General features: G+C 35.6%; 1 protein-coding gene across 3 annotated transcripts in view; it reads left to right on the forward strand.

Annotated features, from left to right (window-relative positions):
• Positions 1-9,831, forward strand: part of SACS (sacsin molecular chaperone) — a 57,648-nt gene that overhangs the window by 30,754 nt on the left and 17,063 nt on the right. For 2 of the 3 annotated variants that reach the window (XM_064717307.1, XM_064717304.1), the window contains 4 exons: positions 88-199; positions 1,311-1,457; positions 2,720-4,202; positions 7,114-7,205. In XM_064717307.1, coding sequence (XP_064573377.1) covers positions 88-199; positions 1,311-1,457; positions 2,720-4,202; positions 7,114-7,205 — 1,834 coding nt within the window. Of the gene's footprint in view, positions 1-87; positions 200-1,310; positions 1,458-2,719; positions 4,203-7,113; positions 7,206-9,754; positions 9,772-9,831 lie in introns of those variants that run through there. The other variant, XM_064717316.1, reaches the window with a different exon arrangement.

Consider the following 9,831-nt stretch of genomic DNA (forward strand, 5'->3'; position numbering starts at 1 on the left):
TATTTTCTACTGTGTAAGTTCAAAAGCCATTGCTAGAATATGTATTACTGCATTATACTTTGTTTTGTTTAATTTTTTCTGCCTCAGGAGCTGATACAGAATGCAGAAGATGCTGGTGCCACAGAGGTTAGGTTTCTATATGATGAAACTCAGTATGGAACAGAAACGTTATGGTCAAAGGACATGGCACAATATCAGGGTAAGTAAGTTTTATTAAATTTGGCCATTATTTTTCAGTATGCATGTTGTTTGGGGTTAGCTGTCCTGGCTATGCCCCCTCTGAGATCCTTAGCAGCCCCAGCCCACTCACTGTTTGGGCCACATGAGAAGCAGAAAAGGCCTTGGCTGTGCATAAGCCCTGCTCAGTGATAACTAAAACAGCCCTGTGTTATTGTCACTGTGTCCAGCACAAATCCAAAACACAGCCCCCAGCTACCATGAAGCACAAGCCAGCACACCAGTTTTTAAAGTAAAAATTACCTGTGCCCTTTACATTTCAGCACTCTCCAGGAAGTTCAGTTTTCTTCCCCATCCCATTTTTCCCTTGACTGTACACCCAGCTTTGCTCCATGTTGTCTGTATATTGCAAATCCAGCTTCTTGAAACTTTAGTTTTTTACATCATTTAGTATGGCTTTGTGAGATAAAGGACAATTATGTATTAATTAATTATTATTAATATTACATTTAAAATTAGTTTGCATAGTCATCCCGAAAGGCATTCAGTTGTGATTTGAAGTTTCACTGATGGATGATCCACTGCTTCTTCCTTCTGTTTTTTTTTTCAGTTGTTAATCAGCCTTAGTATATCTTCTAACATGAATTTGTCTTACTTTCTAGACACAGGTTATTGTTTTATCTTGCCTTATATTCCCTTCCAGTAGAGCTATCTTCAGACTGTGACTAGTACATTTTTCAAACATCTTTTTGATATTCTGAATAGATTGAGTTTAAGCCTTGTGCCACATGACACTTCTTTCAGAAGTTTTGTTGTTTTCTGCTTTTTGTCCAGTTTTTCATAATCATTCTTTTAAAATGAGGATGTAAGAATTAAATAACACATCAGAATATAAATCTAAGTACCATTTACAGAGGTAAATTAATCTCATTGCTTTTGCATTTTGCGTTTTTTTTTCATTACTGGGCATAATTTGATGTCAGCTTAGAGTTATAGCTTTCCCCTTAAGTTTGCACATGCATATACTTCAAAGAAATGCTTTCTCAGGTCTGTGAGTTCCTTTCCTAGAAATTTTAAACATTAAATAGTTTTCTTCTTCTGTCATCTTTTTAACTCTTGCCTGTTTATTATAGGGCCAGCGTTTTATGCATATAATGATGCAATTTTCACCCCTGAGGACTGGCATGGTATACAGGAAATAGCAAGAAGCAGAAAGAAGGATGATCCCCTGAAAGTTGGAAGATTTGGAATTGGCTTTAATTCAGTTTATCATATAACAGGTAATCTTAGTAGTTATTTTAAAAAGAAAATGTTGAAGTTTTAAATAGTGAAATTACTTTAGATATTCATAAATATTTAATATTTTCTCTATAATGTGTTTTAAAATTACTTCATGGCTAGATTTTCTTATGAAACATTCCTGTTTTTCTCTAATCCTATAACGTGTCTGTTTGATTTTGAAGGTTTTTGAAGATATTTCTATTAACATAATAATGTACTTAGTCCTTTACATTGAAATGAACATTTCTTTACATTGGTGTTTCAATTATACACTGCTGTTCATTTTATAGAGGCTCATAAAACAGGATAGGTATCCAAGTAGAAGTGTGAAAGTTCTACTCACTAGACCAAAAGAATTCTGCAAGTTCTGTGGATAGTAGTGATTTTTATTTATTGCTTGAAAAGATACGTAATAGAGGTATATGCACATTTACACTTGAAAGAGATAGTACATACTGTTTTGCAAACTCTTAATATTCAGTCTTGAAATCTGTTATTCTCCCAGGATGTTTTATTGTTGTACAGAAGAAGCATAAATAATGCTTACAGTCTCCACACTAATAACAATGCAGGGAAAAAAAAAGTAAAAATTTTTACCTTGTGAAGTGAATTTGAAGACACATTATATTTTCCAAAAATATTTTACCTAGCTGAGCGTGAATAAAATTAATACATTCTGTTGTTTGATAATTCTGTGAATTTCTGCTTTTAAATGTATAGAATTACTGTGTGCCAGCCTTCAAGATATGCAAAGTATGAATCTAGTAGAACAAACATGTAGTAAATTAATTAGTTGGGTTTTTTTCTTGAAAATAGTGGAAACATAAAAGTATGTAGTTGAAGGAAGTTGAAAGCAACTTCCTGTTGTTCACTGTCGGTTAGAATTCAAATGGTTGAATGAGTATTTATATATTCAGCTGCAGAATAGATGCATGCTTGTTTCTTCCCTGTTAGTAAGCACTGAATTATGTTATCAGAATCACAGAATCATGTAGGTTGTAAAAGACCTTTAAAAGCATTGAATCCAACCATAAGCCTAATGGTACCAAGTCCACTAAGCCATGTCCCTAAGGGTCACATCTTCATGTCTTGTCAGTACCTCCAGGGATGGTGACTTAGCCATTTCCCTGCGGATTGTACTCAATTCATCACAGTTTTAGAATATTTTAGTCTTACCTTTTAAAAATTTGTCCCTCAACACTGTATTTTTAAAGTATGTTGTTTTAGGTTTATTAGTAATTGTTGGTTTTTATGGCTACAGATGTCCCTAGCATCTTCAGTGGTGACCAGATTGGAATGCTTGATCCCCATCAAACCCTCTTTGGACCTCATGAGTCAGGCCAGTGTTGGAATCTGAAAGAAGATAGCAAGGAAATAAATGAACTTACGGACCAGTTTGCACCTTTCATTGGTGTATTTGGCAGCACTAAGGAAACCTTTAAGAATGGAAACTTTCCTGGTACATTTTTTCGTTTCCCACTTCGTCTGCAGCCTTCCCAACTGAGCAGCAATGTTTATGACAAACAGAAGGTCTTGGAGCTGTTTGAATCCTTCAGAGCAGATGCAGACACAGTATTGCTTTTCCTGAAGAGTGTTCAGGATGTTTCATTGCACGTGCGGGAAGCTGATGGAACAGAGAGGCTGGTTTTTAGAGTAACTGCCAGTGAGAACAAGGCCTTGAAACATGAAAGACCCAATTCTATCAAAATCCTGGGAACTGCAATAAATCAGTATTGTAAGGGAGTTCCAAGCAATAGCATAACATGTGTGACATACCATGTAAATATAGTTGTAGAAGATGAGAGTGTTAAGGATGCACAGAAAACATCTTGGTTAGTGTGTAATTGTGTGGGTGGTCGAGGAATGTGCACAGAACTGGATTCTTTAGCTGATGACTTGAAATTTGTTCCTACTATTGGAATAGCCATGTCTTTAGCAACTAACGAGGAGGAAAATGGAGCTGTAGCAGACTTTTCAGGAAGAGCATTTTGTTTTCTGCCTTTGCCTCCCGGTGAAGAAAGCAAAACTGGACTTCCAGTTCATGTTAGTGGTTTCTTTGGTCTCACAGACAACAGGAGGAGTATCAAATGGCGAGAGTTGGATCAGTGGAGAGATCCAGCAGCTTTGTGGAATGACCTTCTTGTGGTAAATATAGTGCCTAAGGCATATACCACCCTTATTTTGGAAGCTATCAAACGAATGGAGACTGAGAAGAATTCAGATTTTCCATTGTCACCTGAAAGAATTTATAGGTTATGGCCTGATGAGAATAAAATCAGGGTACCTTGGAAACCAATAGTATTACCTCTCTTTAAAGACCTGCTCCAGCATACAGTTATTTACTCAGTGAGTAATCAATGGATAAAGGTGGAACAGGTGCACTTTTCTGAAATGGATGAGAGTTTGGAGTACACGCAGTCTGTTCTCAACTACCTCCAGAATTCAGGGAAGCAGATTGCTAAGGTACCAGCAAATATTGCTAGTGCAGTGCATCTTACTCTTTCTGCTGCTAAAGCTGTGAAAAAAGTGACTCCTGCTGTAGTGCGGCAAGTGCTAAGGAAATCTGGGCACAGTGGACCTGCTGAAGAAAAGCTTCATCTTTTGGAATTTGTGCTTTCTGACGGAGTCTACAGTGAACTGATTGGATTGGAGCTTTTGCCTTTACAGAATGGGAATTTTATTCCTTTTTCCTCATCCGTGTCAGATCAGGATATAGTTTACATAACCTCAGAAGAATATCCCAGGTATGCTTAATATTTATAATACTGTGGGGAGGATTTTTGCCAGGTTTTTTATTTTTTAAAATTTTTTATGTTAAAACAGAGCTTCAGACTCCTTTGCTTACAAACAAGATATGCTGCAGCCTGTATTGCGATGAAATAAGGCAGAGATAAAACTCAGTTTTCTGTATATATGTATATATCTGTGTGCATATCCCTCATTTGAAAAGTTTGACACCCTTTTGCCATTAACCCTTTATAAAAGAATTGTGTGATCTACGCTTTAAGAGACTACCTCAGGGTACAATTCCAGTTCATTTTCTTTTTAGAATTACAAATATGAGGAGATTAGCAACATGCATACCAGGAAGTTCATTAAATTAGATAATGCTAAGGGCTTTTATTAAACTTAAGCCTTGAGTTTATATCTGGCTTTTATTTTTTATCACAACACTTAATTTCAGTGAGGAAGTACTAAAAACTGGTTTCAGGAAATAAGCAGATACTATGATGAGCTGTCTTTTGCATCTGCTCTCCCTTTGCTCTCTCCAGTCCCTCTCCAATTATTTTTTTTTCCTTGCTTATTTCCCAGCTGCATTCCAGTTTATTTCTCATTTCATCAGCCAACAGAGCTTGCAGTGACACTGGGGAGGGGATAGCAAAGGGCAGGCTAGCTGGAATGAATGAGCTTGGGGTCACTGGGGAGAAAGCATGACTACTGCTTTTAATGTCTGTACTGGATTATGCATGTATTAAATACTTATTAAATCTGGACCATTCTGCACACAATGTCTAAAGACATAAGCCTTGAAGTCACTCAGACACACCAGATGTTTCCTCTAACAAAGTGCTACCCCTATGAATGATTACAATGAGCCCTCCTTCTCTTTTGCCTCAGAATTCCATTTATGTCCAGACCCTCAGCTTGAGAGAATGTGACATTTGGCATATGTTTTGTTGCTTTTACTGCTCTATGGACTGTTTAAAAGGGAAGAGGAGGTGGGTTGGAGTGTGGCCATATAGGTATTATTAAGGTAAAAAGTGCTTCAAGTGAAGTCCTTATGTAAATTGTGTTTTGACTATACATATAGACGGCCAATCTTAAAGAAAAGCAGTTGGATACAAGTAACTTTTCTTGTCATCTTTCTTGAAAACAATTTGCATATTTTCAAGCCTGCTGCTGTTCTATTTTTGCTATATTCTAAACAGAATCACAGAATGAGTCAGGCTGGAAGGGACCTCAGGGGGTCATCTGGTCCAAACTCCCAGCTCAAGCAGGGCCATCCCGGAGCACATGGCACAGGGTTATGTCCAGATGGTTCCTGAGTATCTCCAGTGAGGAAGGCTCCACAGCCTTTCTGGGCAATCAGTACTCATTCCAGTCCTAGGTTGCTGCACAGTGCAAAGTTCTTCCTCATACTCAGTTGGAACTTCCTGTGCATCAGTTTCTGCCCATTGCCTCTTCTCCTATTGCCTGAATCCTTGCACCGCAAAAAAGAGCCTGGCTCCACCCTCATGACACTCTCCCTTCAGATACATACAGACATGGGTGAGGTCCTCTCTCAGCTGTCTCCTCTTGAGGCTCATGAGGCCCAGCTCACTCAGCCTTTCCTCATAAGAGAGAGACTCCAATGCCTTGATCATCTTTGTAGCCCTATGCTGGACCCACTCCAGGAGCCCCATAAATTTAAACCCATATACAAAGACCCATAATCTTTTCTTGTTCTAAATGATTCAGGTTATTTATCAAGGGATTAAAGCTACTTGGGGCCTATGATTCTAGTGTCTTTTTCTTAAAAAAAAAGTTTTTTAGCATCTACTGTGAGATTATTTATCTTTTGTTGTTCTTTCATTTTGTTAATCCTTCCAGAAGCTCAGCCAGTATATTAATACAGAAAACATTTCCATGATGAGAATAACAAATTAGAGCCCTGCTTCAGACTAGTCATAAGATAATTTTTTTGAAACTTAAGGATACCAGTATTTCTTATTCAGTTCATGCTCCGTTGTAAATGGACCTGGTTTGATTAGCCTTGTGAAACTGATACAAAAGCATATTATAACAGGCATAAAGCTCCTTGCTAGTGGTGATGAAACAGAAATTTCAAATAGTAATGCTTTCTTTGCCTCTATTCTTGCCTACATCAAGTATCTTTAATTCTAATATTTTAAGTATGATAAATTATGTATGTTAGATGTTTCAAAACCCTTTCAGTTCAGGAGACTGGTTCTTACTCAAATTTGGAGCCTGCTAAGAAGGTAAAATGAGCTCTTTGAAATTTTCTTTCTGCTACCTGTGGAAGAACAAGATTCTGTGTTGGTTTATGTCCAATGAACATACCTGCACTCAGAATTAAACTGGATATTTATTTTTGATTTCACAAAGACCAAAGCCCTGAAAGCTGATTGAGTTTTAAGTGCCAAAGTAAGAGATGGGGAAGATGGGACTGACTCTTGGCACAATAATGTTAAGTATTGACTGCAGATCTTCTGAAATCTGCAGATCTTTTCAAATCCACAGGTCTGTGTGACATTCTAGAATTATATGTTGTAGTTTATGTAAACTTTTCAAGCAGAATTCTAAGAGACATAGAATGGTCGGTGCTGTTTTGGTTAGAGTACAAATAGGTGAAAGTAGTTTTTTAATCCCAGTTTTTCTATCAAAGAAAACTTCCTTAGACTTGCTTTGAAAAGTAGTTGGAAAAAGTACTTTCTTACTAGTCTCTGCATCTAAATGTATAAATTTTTTATTTGTCAGAAAATACCCATTGAAAGCCCTAGTCTGCATATGCACGATTGCTTTGCATGCTACTCTGTTCTACCATGATGGTTACCAAGCTGATGATGTCTATACAGTAACACAAATAAATGAGGCTTTGCTTAAGGGTGGGGGGCCTTTTCTTTATTCTTTTTCTCTTTTTTCATGGTGTGCTAGATCACTCTTTCCTGGCCTGGAGGGAAGGTTACTCTCTGATGACCTGAAGCCTGAGGTCCTTGCTGCTTTGAAAGAAGCCGCCAAAAGCCGAGGTAATGTGTCTTTTGTATTTTCTTACAGAACTTTTAATGGCTCAAACAGACTAGCTCTAACCCCAAGTTTAAAGTAATGTCTCTGGAAGTTGAGTTCCCATAAATAAGACAGTAATCTAAAAAAAAAACCCATTAAGATGTGATAGACTTCTTGGAATTGAAATGACACAAATGAAAATTACAAATGAACAAAAAGGCAAAGGAAGAAAATTTGTGATAAAATTTAGTAAAATATATTCAAGGATGAAGATTTTTATTCAAATAGTATTCTTCCACCTAAGACAGTCTTAATTCTGTTTTATATTTATAGTATTTGCATATGCAATAGCTGTGTCATGGTTATAATACTGTGGATCATCTTTTAACTCACAATTGCAGGTGATCACTTCAGTACATTTGTTTTTAGCCAGGTTAAATCAGTTTAAGCATCTAGCCTCATGAATGCTGTAGATCAAATAATTTCATCATGTATTCCCTGATTCTTAATTCATGGTTTATGGTTATGTCAGTGTGGACCTACTGAAATACTCTCAGTCATGATCAAAATACATGGTGAAGGAGTTGGTTTTATCTATGGATAAGATATGTCTATGTTTAACTGTCTTCACAATTAATTTTTTTTCTGGTATCTATTCTTCTCAAAGTTTGTCTGCACTTACCTTTCCACCCTTGTGTTTACCATTTGATTGATAAATTTGAAGCCTAAATCTCAGAAATATTTTCATGTAAACAGAATTCACAAATCAAGCCACTTGTTAGTTCACCATATATTAATGCTATGTAAAAGTAAGTGGTTCTTCAATGTCTAGAAAATGTGCTTTTCAGGAAAAGATTCTTGTATCTTTTTTTTGATTACTTGATTCATCAGAATTCTTTCTTAGTCTGAAGATGTTAGAACTAGATGTACAATATTGTTATTCACAGTCTTGATTTGTTTTTCTTTATATCCTTTATTATGATCTTTAGTAATTTAGTCCCTGTTTCTTCTATGTTTTGACCTTTTTTCCTCTTCAATCCTTTAAATCTTTCCTCTTTATTATTCTTTTGTTGAGTTCTAAAGCTCCTCCTTTCTCCATGTTTTGATCATTCCTTCATTATCAAACACAAAAGAAAAATAAGGTAATCCTGAGGCAAGATGATAATTTCTTAAACATAGCAAAGCACCTATGAAAAAAATAAAATAATCTAGTAACTTTTTGCATAGAGTAAAACATGTAAATATTTAATGTAAAATGTATTGAATATATTAAATCCATGACTTTAATTGAATATGAAGGACATCAAGTTTGAAATTATTACAAAGAAAACCCTTTTTTACAAAGCAGAATTTTCAAAGTCCTATCAGCATATTACATGACGAATGCTGTGTCTGTTAATGCACAAGAATATGCTTAATTTTTTTTCTCTACTGTTAATTTCCCTTTGTGCTATTTTTAAACAGGATGTAAAGTACAGGGAATGTTTGTGATCTAGTATAGAACCAAAAGGAGCTACTGTTTATAGTACCTTTTAAGGAATGGATATATATATAGGTATCCAGACAACCACAGTGAGTTAAATGGATGAAGGTTTCATGTAAGACAGCAATGTTAGTATTGAAAAATACCTGTTCTGTGTGATGAAACCTTGAGCTGATTTTTGAAATGTACTTTCCTAGACAATTTCCTCTGAGTGAATGTCACAAAGGAGTCTAAAAGCAGGCTTAAATTAAAAAAATGGAGCAAAACAACCAAAACAAAATACAGTGTGTGTTTGAATACATCCTAAACAGAAAACACAGAGGTGACAGAAACAGAAAAAACCCTGTATGTTATTAAACTAGTCCCTTGCTGAGTTCTAGGACATTCTTTCCCTTGCAGACTTGGTCTCAGAACTGCAATGAAGTATTTCTACTCCTTTTAGTTACTGGGGGAAATTCTGGGTCACATTTAAGTCTTGCTTTTTATTGCATTTAAGTCTCTCTTTTATTCTGTCAATTTGGATGATCTTTTTCTAGGGATGTTTTTCCTTGTTCTTGGTAGTATGCCTTCCATTCATTAGAAAATATATTTTTGTAAATAAATATGGCAAATATTCTTCTAAATGTTCTCAGAATTATTAAATACTATTAGATAATCCTTTACAATATTCAGGTGTCCTACTTTTCATTCTCCCTTCTCCTAAATTATTATTCACTCAATGGTTCTGCATAATTGTACAACTGCACTACCATAAAATTTGTATGTAACTATAAATAATAAGTATTAGAGGGGGTTTTGACAGGTTTAGAAATCTTGATCTGTCAAAAATTTTATTTATATGGCTGTAGAAATTACATCAGAGAGATTCCTGCTACAATTGTAGAAATAGAAACTTTTTATAATATTTCTTTGAGATGGGATGCAGTTGTTTTTATGGTGTTGTTCAAAGGCAAACAGATCTGACTTTTACTCTCCTAAAATGTGAACTGTATTGTTTAGTTAGTAACTGTTTCTATACTTAGTGTCTTAATATGTAGTTCACAGGATGTTTTCTAAAAATGGATTTGATTATATTCTAGCCCAACAGCTTCTCTGGGGATTTTCAGGTATGGTTATGAATTGCAGATGTACTGGTTTGGACTGAAGCTTGATATTTGTGTGAATTT

Source organism: Zonotrichia leucophrys, chromosome 1, assembly GCF_028769735.1.
Source record: "Zonotrichia leucophrys gambelii isolate GWCS_2022_RI chromosome 1, RI_Zleu_2.0, whole genome shotgun sequence".
In the NCBI taxonomy this organism is placed as follows: Eukaryota; Metazoa; Chordata; class Aves; order Passeriformes; family Passerellidae; genus Zonotrichia; species Zonotrichia leucophrys.